This window comes from Zingiber officinale, chromosome 2B, assembly GCF_018446385.1.
Source record: "Zingiber officinale cultivar Zhangliang chromosome 2B, Zo_v1.1, whole genome shotgun sequence".
NCBI classification, from domain to species: Eukaryota; Viridiplantae; Streptophyta; class Magnoliopsida; order Zingiberales; family Zingiberaceae; genus Zingiber; species Zingiber officinale.
The window spans coordinates 82,594,180-82,618,484 of record NC_055989.1 but is presented as its reverse complement, the minus strand read 5'-3'; the positions used below and the strand labels follow the sequence as shown (position 1 = coordinate 82,618,484).

At 36.9% G+C, this 24,305-nt stretch overlaps 1 protein-coding gene and 1 long non-coding RNA gene across 5 annotated transcripts; one reads left to right on the top strand and one right to left on the bottom strand.

Annotated features, from left to right (window-relative positions):
• The first annotated feature begins 6,008 nt into the window (after positions 1 to 6,008).
• Positions 6,009 to 18,721, top strand: LOC122046055. Its single transcript, XR_006130168.1, has 4 exons — positions 6,009 to 6,103; positions 16,328 to 18,159; positions 18,263 to 18,328; positions 18,523 to 18,721. It is a non-coding gene; the product is annotated as an uncharacterized LOC122046055 (long non-coding RNA).
• Positions 17,186 to 24,042, bottom strand: LOC122046054 (MADS-box transcription factor 23-like). Of its 4 annotated transcripts, XM_042606551.1 has the most exons (9): positions 23,804 to 24,042; positions 23,457 to 23,641; positions 21,786 to 21,864; positions 18,245 to 18,306; positions 18,051 to 18,150; positions 17,928 to 17,969; positions 17,769 to 17,852; positions 17,496 to 17,653; positions 17,186 to 17,417 (listed from the first exon to the last, which is right to left on the bottom strand). In XM_042606551.1, exons 2-9 carry the CDS (start codon positions 23,636 to 23,638, stop codon positions 17,399 to 17,401), a joined length of 726 nt encoding a protein of 241 aa, XP_042462485.1. In that variant the 5' UTR covers positions 23,639 to 23,641; positions 23,804 to 24,042; the 3' UTR covers positions 17,186 to 17,398. The 4 variants fall into 4 exon arrangements, with proteins under 4 accessions (XP_042462485.1, XP_042462481.1, XP_042462482.1 ...); XM_042606547.1 differs by lacking the exons at positions 21,786 to 21,864; positions 23,457 to 23,641; positions 23,804 to 24,042 and having other exon boundaries at positions 18,245 to 18,636; XM_042606548.1 differs by lacking the exons at positions 21,786 to 21,864; positions 23,457 to 23,641; positions 23,804 to 24,042 and having other exon boundaries at positions 17,186 to 17,414; positions 18,245 to 18,636.
• Between the last annotated feature and the right edge of the window lie 263 nt (positions 24,043 to 24,305).

Genomic DNA, 24,305 nt, shown 5'->3' with positions numbered 1-24,305 from the left:
ATTTAATATGTATTATGAGTGTGCAAGATACAGGTACAACAAGGAAAAGTCCAACTGTGATCTTGACAAAGGTGAAAGTCCAAGGGTGAATCTTGGCAGTGTAAGTCTTAGCAACGTAAGTTCAAGTGTGACTTGACAATATATGAAGTCCCGGAGACACGCCCTCTTAGCAAAGGAAGACCTGACAATAAGGACAATGCTGAAGGAAGCTCCAGAAGACAATGCGTGAAGGATGGGGAGGCATCCGAGGGATGCGAAGCTGATGAAGAAGGTTAGAAGGCTAAGTCTAGGTTAGTCATGCGAGGATGAGTGCTAAGTGAATATACTCAGGGGGTCAAATCCTAGGGTTAGGATTTGACTAGTTGATTGGGACAGAGTATAGAATGTTTATGTGTCTGACGATTGCGAAAATAGTTATTGGGTATTGTAACAATAACTATTACAGTCGACTGGTACATTATAACAGTCGCCTGATACATTGTAGCAGTCAAGTGGTACACTATAGCTGTCAACTAGTACACTGTAGCGATCAACTGGTATCTAGCCGTTGCCATGTAATGATCGAATTCCACTTAGGACCAGTCGATTGGTAAAAACATTAGTCGACTCGTGACGGGAAAACAACTTGGTGTTTTCCTCCCAAACTCTATTTAATAGAGCTTGAGGTGCTTAGGCATTGTTGATGAAATTAGTGGTGGTTAACCCTAATTAAAGTCTCCAAGTGTTCAAGTGATCTAGTGTGGTTTTGTGTGAGTTATGGTGAGGTTTTTCCACCCACAAGGAGCTACGCGAGTTAGTCTAAAAATTCTCTGAGGAATCATTCACTGATGAATCAAGATCGTCCACCTTACAAACAACTGTAGAGTAGGAGCTCTATCTCCGAACCAAGTTAAATCAACATGTCAGGTTTGCTTTCTCTTGTTAATATTTATTTTTATATTCCACTATGCGTACTAACCATTGTAGGAAGAGACAATTTGACTGATCGACTATTCACCCTTAGTGGACGTCAAGTTCTCAATATAAGAGACTCGATCTTGTCACTCCCAAGTGTCCACGGAGTCAAGGAGAGAGTGTAAGAGACTCGATCTCGTGACTCCCAAGTGTCCACAGAGTTAAGGAGAGAATAAGACGAGATCCTGCAACTTCCAAGTGTCCTCTGAGTCGGGGAGAGATTAAGAGACTCGATCCTGCAACTCCCAAGTGTCCGAAGAGTCGGGGGATAGAGTGTCTTATTCTCTCCCCGACTTTGCGGCTACTTGGAAGTCATGAGATCGAGTCTCTAACTCTCTCCCCGACTCCGCGGACATTTAGAAGTCATGGGATAGAGTATCTTATTCTCTCTCCGACTCTGTAAACACTTTGAAGTTGTGGGATTGAGTCTCTTACTCTATCCTCAACTCCATGAATACTTGGGCGTCGCGAGATCGAGTCTTTTACTCTCTCCTCAACTCTGTGGACACTTGAGAGTCTCTTAATTTCTCCCCGACTCCGCAGACACTTAGAAGTCATGGGATAGAGTCTCTTATTCTCTCTCCGACTCCACAAACCATTTGAAGTCGTGGGATTAAGTCTCTTACTCTATCCTCGACTCCATGAATACTTGGGAGTCGCAAGATCGAGTCTTTTACTCTCTCCCCGACTCCGTGAACACTTGAGAGTCTCTTACTCTCTTCTCGACTCCGTGGACACTTAGAAGTCGTGGGATAGAATCTCTTATTCTCTCTCCGACTCCGCAAACACTTTGAAGTCGTGGGATTGAGTCTCTTACTCTATCCTCGACTCCATGAATACTTGGGAGTCGCAGGATCAAGACTTTACTCTCTCCCCAATTCCATGGACACTAAGAGTCACAGGATAGAGTATCTTATTCTCTCTCCGGCTCTAGAACATTTGGGAGTTGCAGGATCAAGTCTCTTACTCCCTCCTCAACTTCACGAACACTTGGGAGTCGCGAGATTGAGTTTCTTACTCTGTCCCCAACTCTGTAAACATTTGGGAGTCACATGATCGAGCCTTTTATTCTCTCCTTGACTATATTGACACTTGGGAGTCACGAGATTGAGTCTCTTACTCTCTCTTTGACTCTATGGACACTTGGGAGTCGTGGGATCGAGTCTCTTATTCTCTTCTCGATTTCGTGGACACTTGGGAGTCACAGGATTGATCCTACTATTTTCTCTCTGATTCACCTATCATCCAATTAGGAATTTATTGTTTGGTCCCAACCAAGACTTAGCTCATGGTTGTTCATAACCAGGACTTAGTCATTGTCTGGTTGACAACTAAGACTTAACTTCTGTCAAGTATCCTGCACCTGTAAACTTGATACAACAGGTTAGATCATAACTAACATAACTTTTACTTTCATTATATATCAAAATTCTAAATTACATGTTACACATCCAATACTAACAACAAGATTAACCTAGAAGAATGACAATGTTAGGAAACAATGTTTGAACACTAGGTGGAAAGATATAACCTTGAATAGAGTTTTGAGCAATGTCTAGTTTGATCCTGCACCTAAACATGATCATTTGAGCTCCAGATGGTACCTTTTTGGTCTATCTGATAATTTGAATTCTCGTGGAGTAAAATATTCGATACGTTGCGTTGTAAAATTGAACTTCGAATGCACATTGCTATGCAATTGTGATTTTACATTGGCGAAGACTTCACACTTTTGGTAAGTTGAGACATACAATCAAATCAAGTGGGGGTACAAGTCTGTTGGATCTCGTAGTAGTTTTAATGTGATCAACCAAGTTAAGTTAGGTCTTGTTGTGTTTGACCCTTATCTCTAAGTGTGCAGGAGCTTAGGAATACAAGAAGTTGAGCGGAAGACGCAGCTAGCGAGAAGGATGATACGGGAAGGGAGCCGGCGCACTCGGTGCATCTGAGGGACGAGGTGCTAATGAAGAGTACACTGTTGGTGCAAGTTGCACCAGAATCAAAGCTAAGTTTTGATGTTGTTAAAGGTTCAAGTTAAGTCTTGTTATGATCTAACAAGTTGACTGAGTGTGCAGGATGTTTACTCAACTGGAAAAAACCTAGTTGGAGGCTAGACAAGAGAAATCTTAGCAGATCGTGGAACCCAGGTGCAAGTCCAAGAACGTCGAGGGGACTCGAAGCTTGGCAGAGTGATCGAGAGGTCTGGAGGACCGAAGATCAAGAGAAAAGTCCTGGGGAGCCGATCAAGGCTGAGTGAAAAGTCTAAACTAGATCTGGAGGATCAAAGTTTGGCAGGTAGGTTGAGGTAAACAAACTGGAGGAGCGACTGTGAGGTCGGGTTCCTGAAGGGAACAACCTTAGGTCGCTGATCCAATTGAAGAAACTGGGAAAGTTTCTAAATTGAGATCAAGACAGTCCTACTGTCTTTATATTACTCATGCATTTTATTACTGTGCTAATTTTGTTTTGCAGGATATTTTGGCTAACACTGTTTTGCAGGTCAGACTTGATAAGCAGACCGAACTAGAGGATCGGTCGACCGAACCAGGTCAATTCAAAGCAGTAATAAGCACAGAACAGATCAAACCAGAGTCCGATCAAAGCATGATTGGTCGACCGAACCGTAAGATCGGTCGATCGAACCTTAATGACTCAGCATGCCAACACCGATCAGAAGCAAAGGAAAGAAAAGTTGATCGGTCGACCGAACCCGGCGATCGGTCGACCGATCCAATCAACATTAATGGTGCAATAAATAAAGATCTCGGCAAATTTCAACGAACAAGGAAAAAACTTGTTCGGTTGACCGAAAGGCATGATCGGTCGACCGAACCATTAAAGATCAGTTAATGTCAGAGATCGAGCCTGCGTCAGACTTTCAGCCAGGAAGGAAGGAAGGAGCGGGTTCGGTCGACCGGACAGTGGGATTGATCGACCGAACGCCCAAGACCTATAAAATGGAGCTCGAAGTCTATGGCCAGAACACAACTTCCTGATCAAAAATCCTGTTCTACAAACGACTCGTCTTCATCAGCCCAACAAAGCCACATCATCCGGAAGTTCCGACCTAAGCCTCATCTGCAATTTACTTGTCGGTATAATTTAAATTAAGCTTGCATTGTAATTTCATTTAAGCAAGATAGTAGGGTGTTACTATCTTGCTCCATTGTATGATCTACTTATTTCTGAAGGATTTCAGAAAGAAGAGTTATAGTGATTGTCCATCGGTGCGGTCAAGGACCCGGACCTTCGAGTAGGAGTCGAGCTAGGCTCCGAACGAAGTAAACAAACGTGTCTCTTTCTAATTTCCGCTGCTTAACTTTGTGTTTTAAAAAGATAAGTAAAGTTTTAAAAGAAGCGATATTCACCCCCCCTCTATCGCTCACATCCGATCTATCATACACCAGTGAACGAGAAGGACGTGCGCGACGTTCCAGGGACAAGAAGCTGGAGCAGAAGCCTGTTCGAGGAGAAGACAAAAAATTGAATCCGGATGAGCCCTATTTCGGGGCCACAATCACCTAGGCGATCAGAGTAGCAAAAAAGTGAAAGAAGGCTGAAGATGCTACTGGAGGCGCCTTCAAAGGGAATTGAAGGCGCCTCCGAGGCATCTTCGTGGCACCTCTGCACCTCTCTATGGAAGACGCTTTCTAGCCCTATGGAAGGCGTCTTTGACCCGACTAAATTTACCGTTACCAAGGATAAAGCTTTATCCTTTGGCGCCTCGCTGGAGGCGCCTTCTAGCTTGTTGGAGGCGCCTTCCACCCATGGATAGGATTTTTCAAGAGTTATAAAAAGGTCCCTAGAGTTAGGAAAGAGATAACAACTTTAGTAACAACTTCTGTATTTATTTCCTAGATACTTTCTGAGCTGTCAACGAGTGTTAAAATTTTTTTTTCCTTCAACGAAGAAGATTTTTAGTGCGTTTATTTGTCTTGGATTAACAACCGCCTAAGTTGTAGCCAAGTAACTTCTTGACCTCTTTTATTCTATTTAGTTATTCATTTATGTTAAATAAAATTGTGATATTGCTACTAATCTGAGTTGGAAATAGAGAAAGGTTTTTATTTTTACAAACAATTCACCCTGTCTTATCAGCCCCGCTGCGCCAACAAAGCCGTGTCGAAATGATTTAAACCAATGTAATAGTCAAATTGGCCAGTTTAGTTAAGGTGTCAACTAATAAGCCAATTGGTCCAATCAAACCAAGCGATCAAGATTGAGCAATTGTACCACGCTAAACAGATAATGTTAGCTAAACAAATTTGATAAAATTATTTAATGCAAGGATATCTCTTTCCATTGGGAAAATTATTGATGGCATTTATCGAAGTTCATTCGATTAGATCTCGTCCGATCAATGAGCAAGTATAGTCTGTATTTAAATTTATTTACCTAGTTGAGCATCAAAGTTACTCACAAATTTGTTTTATTTTCAGCAAAGGGATAAACTGAGATTTAAATTATAAATATCTAAATGATAATTTAAATATTCTATCATGATATTATAGTCCTGAGGACCAGATGAATACATCTTAAGCTTGAATTGGTGCTATTTATTTACCTATAAATACAATAATAAATTGTTTTAAAATATTAAAATGAATTTTGATATTTATTTTAGTATTTTATATTTAAATAGTATTAGAAAAATCATACGCAGCAAATCCGTCGCCAACTGAGAAGACCACGGTCGTAGCACGTTACGACACGTCCGCGACATAACGACGAGTTCGCGACACGTAACACTTGGTGACGCGCGGAACGTACGTTACTGCGGAGCGAAAGAGAGGCTCGGCGTCGAGGCGCTCTAATAACGGCAATGGTTACGCCTCACCGACGCGTGTTCCAGCAAGGCAATAAACAAAACGGCACATGAACCGTTTTAAACGACCCCGCCACGCAGAGATCCAGGAACAGGCCGGTGCACCCCATCCTATAAATAGGCATACATTGTAGCCAATTTCTCTTCGCCACGTGGATCTTCAACGTGGAGCTTGTCGGTCTAAATGTCTATTCCTGCAGAGTAACATGCTTTTCTATCAATATTTAATTAGACAAAGCGATTCGACGGGGGCAAGCTGCTCTCTTTACGCCTTCACGGTCGCTCTGCTTCGGATCCGTTCGTCGCTCTCTCTCGCGCATCGAGGTACCACTCGTTCTTCCTTCTCTCGCTCGACTCGTAGATCTGATCACCTGTTGCCCTGGTTTCGCGTAATATCGATTCTCATTGCGTTCGGGTGTTGAAGTCCTTGGTTCCTCGCTACCTCTGGTCGTACCAACGTAGATTTGCTGTTGGATTGATGATCGAGACGATCGGAATGGCGGAGAGAAAAAGAGTCGGTGAATGCTTTCGCTTCAGGGCTGAAATCGAGGGTCCAGATCTCAGAAGATCGCTGGTTATTTTTGGATTCGATTAGGTTTTTAGAAGGTCGTGGTTAGGAGATTATCCAGATCACTCTGGAACAGGAGAGTAGGATCTATCACTGCTATCCTTTTCATTTAGTGTGGTGCGTGATTATACGGTTGGGAAGTGTCTCCTTGTGCGTTTGGGTTGTGCTTGGGTGGATTTGTCTCGTATTTGAACGGAACTTTCTCTTTGCTGGTGCTTACTGTACGTTTTAGTGTCTACTTCGTCCTCTAGCTTTTTCAACACGGGTTTTATTCTTCATATATTAGCCGTCTAGTCGATTTTTCTTGTTTTTCAGTGGCTGAGTGTACACTTCATTGGTAGAAGTCTCTAGATGTGACTTTCTTCTAACATTGAGTGGGGCATAATTATATTGGATGAGTTCGCAAAAATTGACGGCTAAAGCTTACGAGCTGATGTCCTTTGCGAATCTTTTATTTCGGAATTGCGTAAGATTCACTTATCTTATTGGCTTATACACGCAGATCATCCAGCTCTCACTCTCCGTGAGTACATTTTTGTAGTGTTTATACGACATAGATCTTATATGTTCATTAAATTTCCTTTAACCTCGCTTTATCCTTACACCATACACCAACCACTCGAATCAATTTTAACTTTTAGTTATAGAATTTATTAGTTATTTTTTAACCTATTAGTGGCATCATAGCCTCATTTTATTATCTCTTGGTGAGACATAACAAATTTTCTAGGTTATATTTCATTTATTTATTTATTTTATCCTTTTTGTTAAGCCCACATATATATATATATATATATACCCTTAAGTTTAATATTGCCTTTGAAGGAATTCATTAAGATGCTGGCTATTATTCTCAATTTTAATTAGACAAAATGCAAGTTTGTTAAGGTTTTAATTTCATGCAATTTATCATGTTAAATCACATACCAATAATAAGGTGCAACTTTGTTGGGGTCTAAAGCATATATCTCTTAAGATCTAGGAAAAATGCATGCATGGTTAACAAGGATAAACATTCCCTCAATCACTGAATATATTTAACACAACTAGGTGATAATAGAATTCATTATATGATAAAGAAGTGTGGAATTCATTAAATAAAAGTACCAAGTCGTCATAATACACTCATTTTCAATTCACTTGCTCTGGATATCAAATGTGTGAAAACATTTGACCATCACAAGGCCAAGAATCTTCATTGGCTTCAATTTCTTAATCTCACCTTGTACCTTAAACTTCTTGGACACTCAACCATGTCCTAAAAGACCAAACTTCTCAATTCATACAAATGGAATAACATCTAGGGTGTTTTTGCTTGATGAGTAGGATACAGGTCATCACAACTAAGTGACAGATTACAAAATTTGCATGGGGATCAACTGAGTTGTGGATTGGGCTTTATATTGTATATGAATTTTCCCTTAAAATCAAATATTAATTATATATTAATTAGAATCAATAGAAACCAAAATGAAAAGACCCAAAGAGAAATAAAACTATGAACATTCAGTCAAAATGAACAAATTGGTTAAACTAGTCAATTTGATACCTATTCATGACAATATTAAGTAGCTTCTCTTTGATTAAGAAAATAAGATTAAAGTAAATAAGTAGTGAAGGAACATGCTCTCATTAGATGAGGATATTTATGATTATAACCAAGAGAGAGAAAGAGAGATGCCCCATTAAAAGCTTAGCTCTCCACTTGGCATGATCTAGAGGTATCAAATGTGTTGGGTTGCCCATGACTTGTCCCAACATGACATAAACCATGCTCAACATTGCCTTTACCCCCAATGATTAGGGATGTGCGTAGATAGGTAAGAAACATACTTGTAGGTTGAACATAGTGCAACTCTCCTAGCTAGCATGTTGTGCTTAGTGCAACTTTCCTAGTCAACATGGTGTGATCGATCTAGTATAAAATGAGACTGGACAAAGAACGACGTAGGAAAGCTAGCTTAAGGATGACTTCAAGCCAAACAAGGTCTTTAATGAATTCTTTTATAAAATTTTGTATATTATATTTGTTATCTCTAAAATATTTTTTAATTCAAAAATATTATTACATTAGTCTTAATTTTTTTTAAGTAAAGGAATATTATTTTAAATTTCTGTATTTTGTATTTTAAATTTTTATTGATTAATATTTTGTTATTAAACTAATATCTCGTTCCAAGCTCTTCTTAAGTCTCTTGTGCTGAGGCCTATATTTGCTTTATTGCCATTGCCAATTGTGCTAGGTTCAACTTGTGAGTTGCATGCTTTCACTAAATTTATAAGGATTCACCTTTTGGCATGGGCTTTTGCCTATTTCCACCCCTCGTTTGATCTTGGTCTTAATTGAGCTAGGTTAGGATCATTAACACCTTTTAGTTTCAAGTCATAGGATTGTGCTATTGTTCAGAGTGTGTTTCTTGCAATGACCTTTTCTAGATTTATTTATTTTTTTAAAGTGGAAATTCTTTTTACTTAATGAAATTTTACATTTTCTGTAAGACTCCATTAAGAGTGTTACTATTAAAATACCCTTGCGTTTTAAAATTTTGGGTTGTGCTAGAGTTTTGAACTTTGGAATACGATTTCAATAATGCATTGTATAGTACCAAATATTATTTTAGTGCTTATATTTTAGTTGTGGTCATACTTGAGTAAATCAATAATTAAATAATAATTGATCACGCAATTGATTAGATTGTTTAATTAATTAGACATTTGTAATTCTATCAATACCTAATAAATTTATCAATTATCTACTAAAATATTTATTGTTGGTGCAATTGCACCCGGCCAATCTTGAATGGCCAGATGTACAGTACGATTGATGCATTTGACAATGGAGATTATGTGCATCAAATTTAAGTTGCAAATGGAGATTGTGGTTCAACGAGGCTGAGTTGATGGTTGACTGGGCATGACCAAATTTGTTTGGTTTAATTCGATGGCTCGAAGGTTTGATATGAGGTGGACTTGGAGATGATTGGTGGGAGGCTCAAAAAATCTACCGAAGTCTCTAAGCTCAAACACCTTTCAAGAAATTTACTTACACCTAATTAATTGTGACCCTATTTCAGAATGAACATGTTTTTTTCATATGAAGCTCAATGGCTGTTGCATCTCTTGATGTCCCACCTAGTAGTAGTGATACACATTATTTGGATCCCATGTTGAGAGGTACATGATTGCCATGGTATGGGTATGATCTGATGGGGAATAAGCAAGGTATGCTGGTGCATTCCTGGTGGTTGGGATGGACAATGCGGTAGGCAAGCAACATCAATGGTGTCCCTTTGATTCTTGTTCTCATCCTCCAGGACTCCCACCGCCACAACCTTCACTGTGTTGGTATGGTTAGTGTATGGGGACCTGTATCAGCCGTCAGCATAAATCTAGGCCTTCTGGAAGTTGAGTTCGTTCCAAACTATTTAATCTATTTGTCTTCTTAAATAGACCCAATATATTGAAAACTTGTATTTGTTATCCATTTTTTTTTCATCTTAATTGTTCTTTTATTGAACTTGTTTTCCATTATTTAATTCTATTTAGTTTTAGCTGTCTAGTAATTTTATAGTAAACTACTAAGCCAATAAAAATCATATGCAAATACCCTTTCATTTCTTTATTTTTTTTTTTTTCATTTATTGTATTCTGACATTGAAGGGGAGCCTTGACGCAACGGTAAAGTTGTTGCCATGTGACCAAAAGATCAAGGATTCGAATCTTGGAAACAGTCTTTTGCAAAAAGCAGGTAAGACTGCGTACAATGAATTCTTTCCCGAGACCCCGCATGGCGGGAGCTTCCTGCACCGGGTTGTCTTTTTTTTTTTATTGTATTCTGACATTATTTATTAAATAACATCTATAGTTAATTTTCTCATTGTTAAACCATTTAATTCTTAGAAATATTTAACTCATCTCTAATTTTCTCAATAACTATTCTCACTCTTTCATAATTTGATTCATAAGTTGATCCCTCTGTAACTTACAATATTGTACATCATTTTTTTTAAAATGCGTGCAACGGTAACGTTGTTGCCATGTGACCAAAAGGTTACGGGTTCGAATCCTGAAAACAGCCTCTTGCAAAAAGCAGGGTAAGGCTACATACAATGGATCCTTACTCGGGACCCCGCATGGCGGGAGCTTCGTGCACCGGGCTGTCTTTTTTTTTTTATCTGTTGATTATTTTTTTTCAAATTCTAAAGATTTTATTGAATAGCCTTGTCAATTAAATTTTATTTTGATTTTCTCAACTGTTTCAGCTTTCAACAGGAACATCACTTATAACTACTTTTTCTTTATGTATCTCCTAGAAACAACGTCTTGCAAAAAAGCAGGGTAAGACTACGTGCAATTGATCCTTCCCCGGGATCTTGCATGGCGGGAGCTTCATGCACCGGGTTGTCCTTTTTTTTTTTATCTTCACCCAAGATAACTTTTTTATTAATTTGATCTAAAATGAAACTCCTATGAGGTGGTTTCTTGATTGAGAGTGTCTCCACATCATGACGGAACATAAGCCATAAAAAACAAGTAAGTGAAGTAGATGTGCTAATATCTTTTAACATAAGGATTTGCTTCAAGTAGGTTTTGATAAAGTTTGATGGTGTATTGTATATTCAAGATCTTGGTGAGATTTGTATGGGCCATTGGAGGCTAGTATCTTGGTGAGTTTGAGGATGCCTGCCATTGGGTAAATTTCATAAAGTAAGTTGTGCCTTTGGGACTTGAATGTGTGTGTGTGCGCGCCCGCGTGCGCGTGCGTGCATTGATTTATTAACCCAACAATTGGTAGATTGGTTGACCTCTATTGTTGATGATCTATAATTTGAACTCCATGTAGTTTTTGTTCATTTTGAATTTGCTTTATTTAGATATAAACACTATAATCCAAATAGGGCAGTAGATCGTTCTGTGATTCAATTTGTTGTGATTAGATTTGAAGTTGAATGATTTCAAAGATCAATTGAATTTCTCGAGTTGAACTTGAACGGAGACAGATTGAGAAGCATCATTCACGGTGGTGTTGGTAGTCATCTTGGTGTTGTCCGTTGAGTGGATCCATTCAACATAGTGTTAAAAAAGGCGCTAGGCGATAGGTGGGCGGTTGCCCGCTGCCTAGCGCCGGGCGTTTGGCGTCTTAGCAGTCGCCTAGGTGGAATTTTTTTTTTTTAATGGGAAAACCCTGCCGGATCGATCAACTGATCGATTCAGTAGGGTTTTCTCGACAAATAAACCCATGTTGAATCGATATCGATTCAACACGCTAAATCGATATCGATTCAACACGTTGATCGATTTGGCAGGGTTCTGTTTGTCGCAGAATCCTTCCGAATCGATCAGTTGATCGATTCAATGCGCCGAATCGATCAGCTGTGACAAGCAGAATCCTGAAGCTGACAAGGCATAGCATACAAAATAGAAATATTGAAATATGAATAATGAAATACATAATTTGATCCCAATAGATAAATGGAAATAAAAATACTGAAATAGCAAAAGTATACAAACTAAAAGACCAAATACAAACTACAAACTGAAAGTCTGAAACTGACAAGACATACAAATAACAAAAGTTTTCTAACAAGTCACAAAATAACTCATATAATCTTCTTCTAGTTTATCTCCATATTTCTCCAACACTTCCTCTGTATCAGATTCAAACTCAAAATCCAAGGCATCTTTCTCTTCTTCATTCGATACAAATTCTTTTTCGTCAAGTTTTCTGACATCTTCAATATTTGTCTCAACATCTTCATCTCCACCGTCAACAATCCATCCTTGTGCTATAGTTGCTTCACTAGCAAGTAACACATTTACTTTTTTCTTTTTGTTTTCTCTTTTTGTTTATGATCTTGGTATTGAATTGAACATAGACTAAATTGTTCAACCTTCCGGTATCTAGTTTATTTCTTTTCTTTGTATGATCTACATTAAATAAATATATTAATTATGAAGTCACTAAGCAATAAGTCAATAAGTCAATAAGTCAATAAGCTATTACTAATTTAGTACTTATCCCCTCAAAAGTACTTCAATTTCTCTCACAATCGGAAGAACTTGTAGCTAAAGAAAGGATTCTTTTAGCCATCTTTTGTAATTTAGGCACACCATGTCCAAAAAGATGCTACCATCCAACTAAATAAAAACAAATCAAACAATAACAATAAGCAAAATCAAGAAACAACAAACAAGCAATAAAAATAACAAAATAAAGTAAGTACTTAGTTCTTACTCGGATCATATTTCTCATCATTTTTTGTGCATCCAATTATAGCTAATGGCCTTCCAAATCTCCTGCTTTGTTGATATATTTCAACAACTCCACATTTACTACCTCACTTTAGCTATCAATATCATTGGGAAAGAATGCTTCAACACAAATGAATAGACATTCGTGACCACTTTTTCACTTCCTATGTTTAGGTCATTGAAGGAGTAATAAGGATTCAAGAAGTAGGCCGCCAAATGTAGTGGACTATCAAGCCGATTATGACTTTTCTCATCAATAATATCAGTAATTGGACGATAGTTAAGCTCTTGAATTTTGGATGCTACTTTAATAATTTCCTGTCTCGCTCTAAGTAATTCTCCATGTACAAAATCCATAGATGGCTTCTTATCCCTATCAACAAGACGAAGCAACTTAACTAAAGGGGCAAACACCTTTAAGCAAAAACTTATTCCATTCCAAAAAGACTCGTAGCAGTATTATGTGTCGCCTTCTTCTTTACACTTTTTGAATGTTTGCATGCATTCCATTCTTCACTAGCAACCATAGATCTTAGTTCACTTTTCTTTTCCATTAAGCTTTGCAAAGTTAGAAAAGCGGTTGCAAATCGTGTTACTCCCGACCTCACTATGTTCCTTTTTTGGTAAACTTTCTCATCATTGACAATGTCTTGTGATGTGCATAAATAAAGATTGGCAAGTTCTTTGCCTTCTCAATCACCCCTTTGAATTTTGGTTGCTTCCCAATTTCTTGAAGCATAAGATTTACGGTGTGAGTTGCACATGAAGTCCAAAATATATGTAGCCTCTTCTCCTTCAACAAATCTTTTGCCACCATATTATTCGAAGCATTGTCTGTTACTACTTGAACTACACTTTGAGGCCAACTTCTTCAATGCATTTGTCCACATATTCAAATATATAATTTCCAGTGTGTGCTTCATCTAATACTTCCCTAGAAGAAAGGAAAGTTGTGCCTTCTTTAAAATTGACACATAAATTTATGATACTTCTTCTTTTCCAGTCAGTCCAAGCATTGGTCAAAATTGAGCAAACATTCAAAGCTCATTCTTCTTCCTGCTTCTTTAAATGACTTTTGATTTTATCTACCTCTTCCTTCAATAAGGGCTCCCTTAATAAGTATTGAGTTGGAGCACGATAACCCAAGCTAAATTGACCAACCACTTCCAGAAAACTCTTGAAGCTATCATTTTCAATGGTATGAAAAGGAATACCAGACTGGTAGAGGCCCTTTGTTTTCCTCATATTTTTCAAGAATAAATTCTTCTCTCACCTCCATTTCATTGATATTCTTTTGTTCTTTTTGTTCTTGATTCTTCAATTGCATTCTTACACTTAAATTTATCCTCATCCGAGGACTTCTTACCAATATTTCCCTTGATATTGGCAATATGTTGTTTGAGCCTATAAATTCCACCACTAGTAATTTTTTTGACACAACTTACATTTCAACTTATCCAAGTTTGTAGGATCCACCATCTCCTCAAATTCCCATCCAACATCATTTGAATTACGCTTCAAAGGGGTAGCAATCGACGACATTGAATTAGATGCCTGAGAAGATATAGTACCCGACGTTTTACTACAAGTCAAGCATTTAGAAAATCATTGTTAAAGAACATACAAGCAATGGTTAATTGGTTATCAAGCATTCAAAAAACCCATAGATGACAATTCTCAATTCAAGGCAAGCAATAGCATACAAGATTTAAATAATAGCATACAATTGAATTTTATTAAGTATTAACCAATGGCTGGAAATGAAAAACATACAAGCAATGGTTATCATGTATCAAACATACAATTTTACTAACCTGGCAGAAGAAAAAGCTATCTACAGCTGTGACTGAAAATGAAGGAACAAGGGTTGCTTTCCTTTTGTTGTTGACACTTGGCAGCCTCGACGACAGCAAGCTCCTTGATGAAGACTGAAGGAGGAAGAGCTAGGGGCAGCAAGCTCCTTGCTGCTCGTTGATTTTTTAGAAGGGGAGGGAGAAGAGGCAGCAACTAGGGCAGGTTGGAGAAGAAAATGAGATGAAGAAGAAGGGGAGGGAGAAGACTAGGTTTAGGGTTTAGGGCGGCTGAAAATCCTGATTAAAAGTTAAAATATAATCCTATAATTTATAAATCCGTGTTTTTTGTTTTTTTCTTCCTCAAGGGGAAGAAGTTTGTTGTGAAAAACTGCTGATCGATTCGGTAGGGTTTTCGCGACAAATAGAACCATGTTGAATCAATCATTCAACAGGTCCGAATCGATCAACTGATCGATTCAACACGCCGAATCAATCAGCTAATCGATTCGACAGGGTTCTGTTTGTCATGAAAACCTTGCCAAATCGATCAACTGATCAATTCGACTAGTTTTTCGTGACAAAAAAAAATCGGGTGCCGCCAAGGAGACGGCTCCCAACGGCATCCTAGGCGACACCCAGCCGCCTAGGTGGCCGATTAATGCCTCACCGCCTACCGTCTTCGCCTTGGCAAAAGGCGGGGCGGTGGGCTGCCGCCGACTGCCTTGGCAGCCCTAGGGTGGGGATTTTTTGAACATTTGATTCAGCATCACTTGCTTTTAGTGATATGGAACGGCATTCTAATGCATGCTTGAAATGCTATGATATAAATGTCATTTCTCTGAATATTGTGGTTTTGGAGAATTTGGAAATTTCATATTTTCCTTGCCATCGTTGACATTGCCACCATCATTATGATCAATGATTATAGACTCGAGTACTAATATCTGAGACCTCTGTTGATATTCTTGTAACTGTTTCTACTTCAATAGGTTTAACATCCCTGCTTTGATCATGAAAACCTTTGGGTGGGAGGTCTTAAATGGTACACGAGTATCCCAATGTAACCAAACTGCATAGATTTCACTGCTTTTTGCATGCTATCTTTGGGTAAAATATCCTTTTACTTGGAAGGATAATCCACTTCTGTTTCTTCATTATTTTTTTTTGAAATTCATAGACTAATGTGTTAAATATGCTTTTATATGTTACTAGTTACTACCGGTCTAGATGTTTTCTGCATTTGTTTATTGACTTGTATTCTCTCATTAGGTGTTCTAGTATAGAGGATTTAGTTAGTGGCAGCAAATATAAAAGATCCGGGGTAAGTCGTTATTAGCCTTAGTCGAATATTATTTTGATTGCAAAAAAAAAAGGAAAAAAAAAGAGAAAAAAATCTGTTGCTCAGCTGTGAATTTTGTGTTACGATAAGAATGTTAATCTCTCAGTTTATTTTAACTGAAGCAATTTAATTAAATTGCAGGATAAGCTTTTAAAGCTTGTAGAAAAGCTTTTACTAATCTAGGTCCTTTAATCAGTTTCCCTTGATTCTTAACTCTAAGTAATTGAATTTGCAGTTTGATGCTAGCTGTTCAACTGTATGAATACTTTCTCAAAATTTTTTTAATTAAAATAATGATAGAACTATCTCTATTACGTCACTGATTCAGTTTCTGCTGTCTCTGCCATCGTGAAAGCATGTCCTATCTACAGTATAGGTCGGAAGAACACCATTAAATAGAGTGCAATTTTTCATATAGGAAATTATATTTATTTAGTTTTACTAGTTTTTGATTAAATAAATGTTGTTGCAGCAAGTAAAATTCGTGATTTTGTGATACTGAAACCGTTCCTCCTTGTAACATTTAGCATTCTAGCAGACCTCTTAAGATCTATATCAATTGCATTAATTTCATTGCCCTTTTTGGCTTTGGATAGAAACAGTAGCTTCTTGCTGCAACAACTGAGGCTTGGGATCATAGTCCATAAAGGTTTAGTGTAGGACGACCATTGGAGCAATAGTATAGGATGACCATCCTCTGTTCAAGAAGATTGTCAAGTCTCAGTTTTCCTTATTGCAGATATCTTGTTGCTTGCATCGTACTGTAATTCCATGCCATGACGAGAGGATTTTATAGTAGTAGACAGCTGAGGTTGGGTTGTTCAAACTACTTTCAAATATATTGACGCCAAATAATATGTGATTGCTTCAGACAGATATGTCAAATATCATAGTGGTACTCGTCAAATTGACAGTTTCAGTGCGATAAAGTAACAAATTGTGAAACTTAGGCAGTGTCAGTTTCAATATTTTTTATTCAATCACTTTGATATTCATCAACTCAATTGAAGTGGATGGTTATGCGAGCCCACCAGAAACCATAATCATTTACAAATGCTTGGCACGCAACTCAATCAAAATTTTTTTTTTGGCCGTTGGATATCTGATTCTTATTCTCTAGATGGGAGTGGTTCTGGTTCCACCTGCCACACCATTTCTTTTGTTCAGGATTCTGCTAGATAAAATAGAGAGGTTAATAGATGAGTTTTGTGAACATTCATTTTATGGCAATATTTCTGATATTATTCCAGCAGTATGTTTTAATTTTTGCTAAGTTGGTGTTTCATAATCTCTCGAATATTCATTTAATTCTTGCATATTATTCTTGTGTTGACTTGACCCTTATATAATAAATCAGTCCTTTCTGCCATTTTTTGGTACTTCTATGTTGAGAATTCCTCGTGATCGTGCTGCCTTGAGTAATCCACCACATTTCAACTGCTTCTCTTGTGATGTGGGCATAACTAATTGAGTTACAAATTCTCAATTTAGCACGATAATCACTACATTACACAATCAGCATGCTGTTCCAATGGTCTTAGGTTTTAATAACTAGCACAATCATACACCTTATCAAGTGGAAAGTACAGATGCTTCTATGCATTGTTGCATTAGAGATGATCCACGTAAAATCTAGCTATGCCTTGTTTGCTCGTTAACCCATCCATTTAGTGCAGTCGAAGTCTGCTGCAAATTGAATACAAAATTGTATCTTTAGACTGCAGACTCGAATACATTGTTTTGTAACTTACAAAATAAAATTACCTTAGATTTGGAGGACCTATACTTTGGTTCTCATCTGCTTCCGGCTGTGGCTGGCATAATTGAAGATGAATGGGCACGTTTGCTTCACCTGTTATGTTGAAATTATATGGAATAGTTGAACTTCTATCAATATCATTCATTCCCCATGTCGCATTAACCTGATATTGATCATTGAATATTTATGTTAAATACAATTAATAACTTGTAAACTAACAAATTGCAAACGCATATATATTATTTTGATTTACAATGGTGTGAATTTGTAACTGGTACCTTCTTTTGCAGTTCAATATTTTCTTGGCGATAAAAGTTTACCTTCTTGTATAGTTCCATATTATCCTGCTGAAGAAGCTTTCCCTGCAATAACCAGTATTTTGGTGAATCAGATCTAGATTTGTAAATTTACTGATATGTAGTGAAATATCCTACAACCTTGCGATCCAATTCTTGAATTTCTTCTATCAAAAGGTGTTCCTGCAAATTAGTAGCACATTTAAAATAGTTGATACCAAAAGGGAAGAAAATATAACTGAATGAAACCTAGGAAGATAGGACCTTTTTCATTCTGACTCTATGCACGCTTGTTTCTAGTTGGGTCTCCAGATTCTGTAGATCTTTGGCACTTAAGCCAGACAGCTCCTGCCCCATCAGCTGCCTGCAATTGGTAATGGTTTTTAAAAGTAGTACGCTCCTATATATTAATTAAACAATCTACAATATGAGCATTTAGTTGGTTGTAGCTGACATACCTATGATTTTCTTGCAAGTTATGCAATTGCTGCCTCAAGCTGGCTGCTTTCTTTTGCCAGACCTGGTGAACAGGGAAATTAACGGTATGAGTTTTCCTAAGAGTAACAAATACATGCTGCAGCCCTAAAAGATCATTCCTATCTATCTTGGGAATTGTTAAACAATCATATATGTGAATATATGTGAATTCCGAAGTGACTCCATTATAACTGTTTGGAAATTCGTTTAAGCTAAGTAGTTCCAAAATTGAAACTGAGAAGTTAACTGAATGTATTAGGACTTGCATAGACTGATGGGGAGCTGACTGTTGCACTGCCACCCATGCAAACTCTATGAACTTACCCAAACTGAATCTGAGTCTGCCAGTGGATAGGTAATTCGGGCCAAACATTTTTTTATTGTGAAAATTATTATGTTTGGATTCCTTATAGCATTACGTTTTTATAAAATAGTGGATACATATTTTTATTTATTCTTATCTATTCCATCCTGTTGGAATAATCGTTATTCTTTTTCTATTTTATTCCGTGAAACAAACACCATTGTAGTATTTGGTTTAATGGTGTGTTTGCTTCATGGGAATAATCGTTATTCTTTTTCTATTTTATTCCGTGAAACAAACACCGTTGTAGTATTTGGTTTAATGGTGTGTTTGCTTCATGGGAATATTTATTCTACTGCAATGGGGAGCTGACTGTTGCAATGCCACCCATGCAAACTCTATGAACTTACCCAAACTGAATCTGAGTCTGCCACAGTGGGTAGGTAATTCGGGCCAAACATTTTTTATTGTGAAAATTATTGTTTTTGGATTCCTTATATCATTACATTTTTATAAAATAGTTGATACATATTTTTGTTTATTCTTATCTATTCCATCCTGTTGGAATAATCGTTATTCTTTTTCTATTTTATTCCGTGAAACAAACACACCGTTGTAGTTTTTGGTTTAATGGTGTGTTTGCTTCATGGGAATATTTTTTCTACTGCAATGAATTTCTATAAAAATAAAGTAACTATTCTTTGCTTGTAAAATTGACCTTGGAACACGTTCCCATATATATATATATAATATTGAATATTTAATCGTCGTTATATTTAAGGAATAGTTTGTTTTTTCTATGCCTTGAAATAATACAATGAGCCAAATAATAGGTAATCTGGTCCTGCAGTGTGAGCTGATTGAACCAAGACGATTGATTGGGCGAGTCCCAATGAACAAGCCAAGTAGGTTAGGCTAAGTCAATCGATCAAGTCAGCTGGCTTAGTCATTTAGGTGGGGTATGCAAATTAGTTGCACTAGCTGATCATTCTAGTCAAGTAGTCGGAGTTGGGCAGAACCAATTGATTGAGCCTATAAACAGGACTGGCTAATCAGGCTTATCATACTGGCTGATCTGAGTGAGCCAACGTTGGATGGTTTAGGCGCAAGGTAAGCTAGCCGGTCCAAGCTGGTAAGGTACGGTTGTTCAAGTGATCCTGGTAGGATGATCAACTTACATACGTGACCAGACATGCTCATTTGGATCAATCGCACCAACAACAGTTGAGCAGATCATGGTAGGATGTCGAGGCTTGTTATCATTTCTGGTCGAAACGGATTATGCATTTTAGTCTCAGGATCTGGCTCTGCACGGAAGGCTGTGCAGTATACGCGGTCCAATGTACAACTGTGAGTATATTTTTTCTAAGTTAATTTTTAATAAAATTAAAATGTATAAAAAAAATAGAAGGGCGCCATTATTTTTTAAAAATCAGTTTAATATTTTTTTAATTGAATTACTATATATGTAATATCGTTATATTAAAATATTTTAGGCAATTTCCTAAAGACGGCAAATGCCTTTTCTAATTTTTTTATTAAAAAATTATTATCTAGATATTTAATATATTTTTTTAGAATTAATAATAATTTTAAAAAATAGATTTTATAAAATCTAGTTGATGGCATTTGAAGCAGCAGTAATTATATCGATTATTCGTGGGGCCATAAAACAAACGCATGATTACTATGAAAAAACATCTCTATTCTTATGCAGCATGTGATTTGACATGTACTGAATGACAGATGCAGATGAGCTGTAAGCCTCACAGCACACAGAAAAAATAAGAGCGCATGATCTTTTCGATTGCAAAGGAATAAAAATAATATAAATAAAAATCAAGGATTGGGATGCAATTGCTGTCATTTCATATGACTGCCTAAATATACAGCCATATGTGCAACTAATCTATTTAATACTTGCACTACTTGCCTACTTCATAAAAGCATATTAATGTATAGATAGCCATTATTCCTAACTCAAATTTTTTCAAACAATAGATAAGCTGCATAACTTAAATAAAAGGTCTTAGCTTTTGAGGACAAGTGATTAACTTATTAGTTGATCAAAGGATGGCAGGAAAGTGAGGCATTTGATCATATCACATTCCTAAATTAGTCAATAAGAGTTCTCTGAGACTTTATTTTTTATATAAATTTAAAAATTAACTTCGTTAGCTAATTTGTAATCTTGCACTTTATATTTGCATGAACTTGAAAAATCCTTCACAAATATTGCCACAATCTAGGTTTGCAACCCTGCATTTGGAATTCAAATTAAGGTTGGGGCATGGTTTCGTAAATATTAGGACTAGTTTAATAAATTCTAAATTAAAAAAGATGCCCAATTTTCTTTTCCTCGCCTTTCTTGATTTTGAGGAAAATTATTCGGGATAAAAAAAGGTTAACTTGTTTTTACTCTATTATCTCCCGTTCCTCGCGTGAAAAATTAAAAGAAAACATTTGCGCTTTCCTTTGCCCTGATATTTCATCCAATTAAATACACTCATTGGGTTCATTCATTGCCTGACAACAATTTTATAATATTTTCCATTATAAATTGATATAAGGGGATTAATTAACTCTCTACGTCAAATATTCCAATCCTTAATACAAGGTCATAAGAAATTAGTATTGGTATAAAAAAAAGAATAACCAACATTTTTTGGATAGATGATTTTAATGTTATTACGATATGTCAACATATGACCAAAAAAAAAAAAAAAAAATTTAGTATCCTCCTAGAAGGTCTCCGATTTTTAAAGCTACGGATTGCATGATCAGTTTTCTAAAACCACCATTAACTGACTGAATTGGTACTTTGCCAAAAACTTAAAACTTCTATTTCATCAAGTTCTATATAAACTTAGAAGGATGATACCATGCACATCCATCGGTGAATATTCAGTGTTTTTTTTAAAAAAAATAATTTCCTTTAGTTTAAATACTGTAATTTAGATCCTAAACTTTAGGTCCTAAAAAAAACTTAGATTAGATGCTCACAGGTACTCATGAATAGGTGTGCAGTATAACATTTCCCTATAAACTTAACACCGATTCCTAGAGAAGTAGCCTTATCAAATAATCGGTTTCATAATAGTTAACTAGTAAACTCTAGGATATAAATATTTAATCAAGCAAAATAAATCAAGACAAATTGCAATGACGCTCAATATGCAACTAGACAGCTCAAATTGTAAAGTAAAAAACAAAAATACCTTCATTTCTGAAGCTGGAGACGTAATTAGATGCTGTTCCTCCTTTGATTTAGTGTATCGCTCGATGACAGACTTCATGCTGATATATTCACATGCAAAAACAAAAGAAAAAAAAATAGAATTAACATCAAAATTATACTGTGTAAAAAAAAAACGCTGAAAATAATTATAATGAAAAATGAATATTTTTCTTTAGTTTAACCAGATGCAAAATGAAAAATTGCACCCAGTCTCAATTACAATCTCTCCCTCCTTGGCCAGATTGATCCCATCTCAACCCATCTCTTCCGCCTGATTGAGCTCAGCTTGCTAGAGCACCCGCTGCTCTGCCTCAACTCATTTCCTTTGCAAAGGATCAAGTTCGGTCACAATCTCAGGTGATCCTCTCCCATTAGGTGTTTTATCTTTCCTATACAAAATGTCTCTGTGCTAAGATAAAATATTCTTATGAAAATGCCCTTATAATTTATCTACTTGTATCTTGTCATAAGATCGATAATACTAGACTGATTAAGGTAAACGATATCATCTTTTGTTTCAAGAGGAACACTTAATGATCACTAAGAGGTCGGGCCAAAGGGCACGGAGGTAGCTAAGGAGGGGTAGCGTAGTTAAAGATAGCTCTGCCCTAGTACGGAGGATCATATGAAAGCTGAGGAGCGTGTGAATAACTAGCATAGGCGATAGTTGTTTTTCCACAAAATCCTATGCATTTTTTTACCAATAAATAATTTTTTATCAGCTATGATTTTTTGTCATGTCAAATCCTACTTTTTTAAATATAACAGCATTAAACATACAGTTTACAAAATCTATTTTCAAATGCATGGAAATATAAACGCTATATATAAAAACTTTGTTGGTGACGAAATGATTAAAATTTACTATTTGAAATTCAAATGTCAGTCAGTCAGACGAGTGTTTGACACAATTATTGGTAGAACCGTTTATTCCAAGTCGGTGATAAGCTCAAGCATCCAAAACGAAAAGGCATATATCCTTTTGTAATGAAAAAGTAGGGAAACACCTCGCAACTAATGATCATACAGAATCCTAGTATATTAAACAAAACAATGTGTCCAAATTTTTTATTGTCAATCAAAACAATGATATTCCTTAATTTCTCCTGATGTAAAGCCATAATGCAGTAAAAGAGGCATGCGAGACAATAAAAAAAAATCATATTAAGTTTGGTGACTGTTAAAAACCTCAAATAAACAAAGAATCGTCAGAGTAAATATAGTCTAACTTCTCAAATTAATATAAATCTCTTAAAAGTATAACATCAATTCTTTTGTATTGAAAACCTAGTGAAGACCTTGCATCCTATCCAGTTATGATCGATGAAATAAAACAAATGTATTTTCAAAGTCATGGTTGCCTATGAAAACAAAGAGATCATAATCACCTTCTTCTTGATCAGTGATGCGGGAGTTCCTTAATTTTTCCTAATGTGAAAATAATGCAGTAAAGAGTCATGTGAGAGTAAAAAAAATCGTATTAAAAACTAAATGGTGATCAAAACTCCTGATCGTGTATCATTCTCTGGATTCATTTGTAGATCGAGCAATTTCGAGACTCATAGATCATGATCCACGTAGTTACTTATATCAAGAGTTGATCAGTAACTGATAAGGAGAGAAAGAGAGATCGAGAGGAAAAGATGTGAACCTGGTGTTGGAGAACTCGTAGAGCCTACCGGTGCTGGAGAAGACGACGACGCCAACCTCCGCATCGCAGAGGATGGCGAGCTCCTTGGCCTTCTTAAGCAATCCGTTCCTCCTTTTCGAAAACGTCACCTGTCGGCTGGTCGTGTTGTCGATCCTCTGGATCACTATCTTCCCTCTCCCCATGATCTACAACACAACGACTCCAACAATCAAAAAGGGTAAAATCGCAGTACGAGAGAGAACAACGTCCTCAATCGATCAGATCTGGAGAAACTAAGGAAACGGGAGATCGAGGCGATCGAAATCCTAGTTTCAGAAAACAGAAACGACGGCGACTCGATCACGTACCTGATGCTTGTCGAACAATCGGTTAGCACCGGCAGCGGCTGATGAGATCGACGATCCCTAGCTCCGGAATCGATCGGTGAGGGGACGGAAAAGGGGGGCGGGGTTCGGCTCTTCCACCGAGATTAGGGATGTGGGGGATGAATTGATGGATCGATTCATTGGCGGAGCATTTGGAGGAGTCTGAGGGTCGGAGTACGAACTACAAGGGAAGGTGCACCGCCTACCATATCGATCTCCGACGCGTGGTGGGACGGCGCTGTAGATATATATATATATAGTCGGGAGTAGGCATCAAGCATCGCACCAACTATTTTTCTTTTAGTCTTTTTGTATTATTTAAAATTAAATGGAAGAGAAAGCATATTATTTTTATTTATTTTATTTTAATAAAACTATTAGTTTCTAAAGTCTTAAACTGAGGAAATAAAGTGAAAGCCGAATTTAGAATTAATTAATCCAATTGCAAAATGGTTCTTTAAGCCTATTTTTAAAAATAAATTTG

What these genes read in the sequence shown, in the direction of transcription:
- LOC122046054 (XM_042606547.1), bottom strand. Translation starts at nt 18,636, where the DNA reads ATGTTTGGCCCGAATTACCTATCCACTGGCAGACTCAGATTCAGTTTG. An exon ending in ATAGAGTCAGAATGAAAAAG is followed by an intron (nt 17,970 to 18,050) that starts GTCCTATCTTCC and finishes ACTAATTTGCAG; the next exon opens with GAACACCTTTTGATAGAAGA. An exon ending in TTCAAGAATTGGATCGCAAG is followed by an intron (nt 17,853 to 17,927) that starts GTTGTAGGATAT and finishes TGGTTATTGCAG; the next exon opens with GGAAAGCTTCTTCAGCAGGA.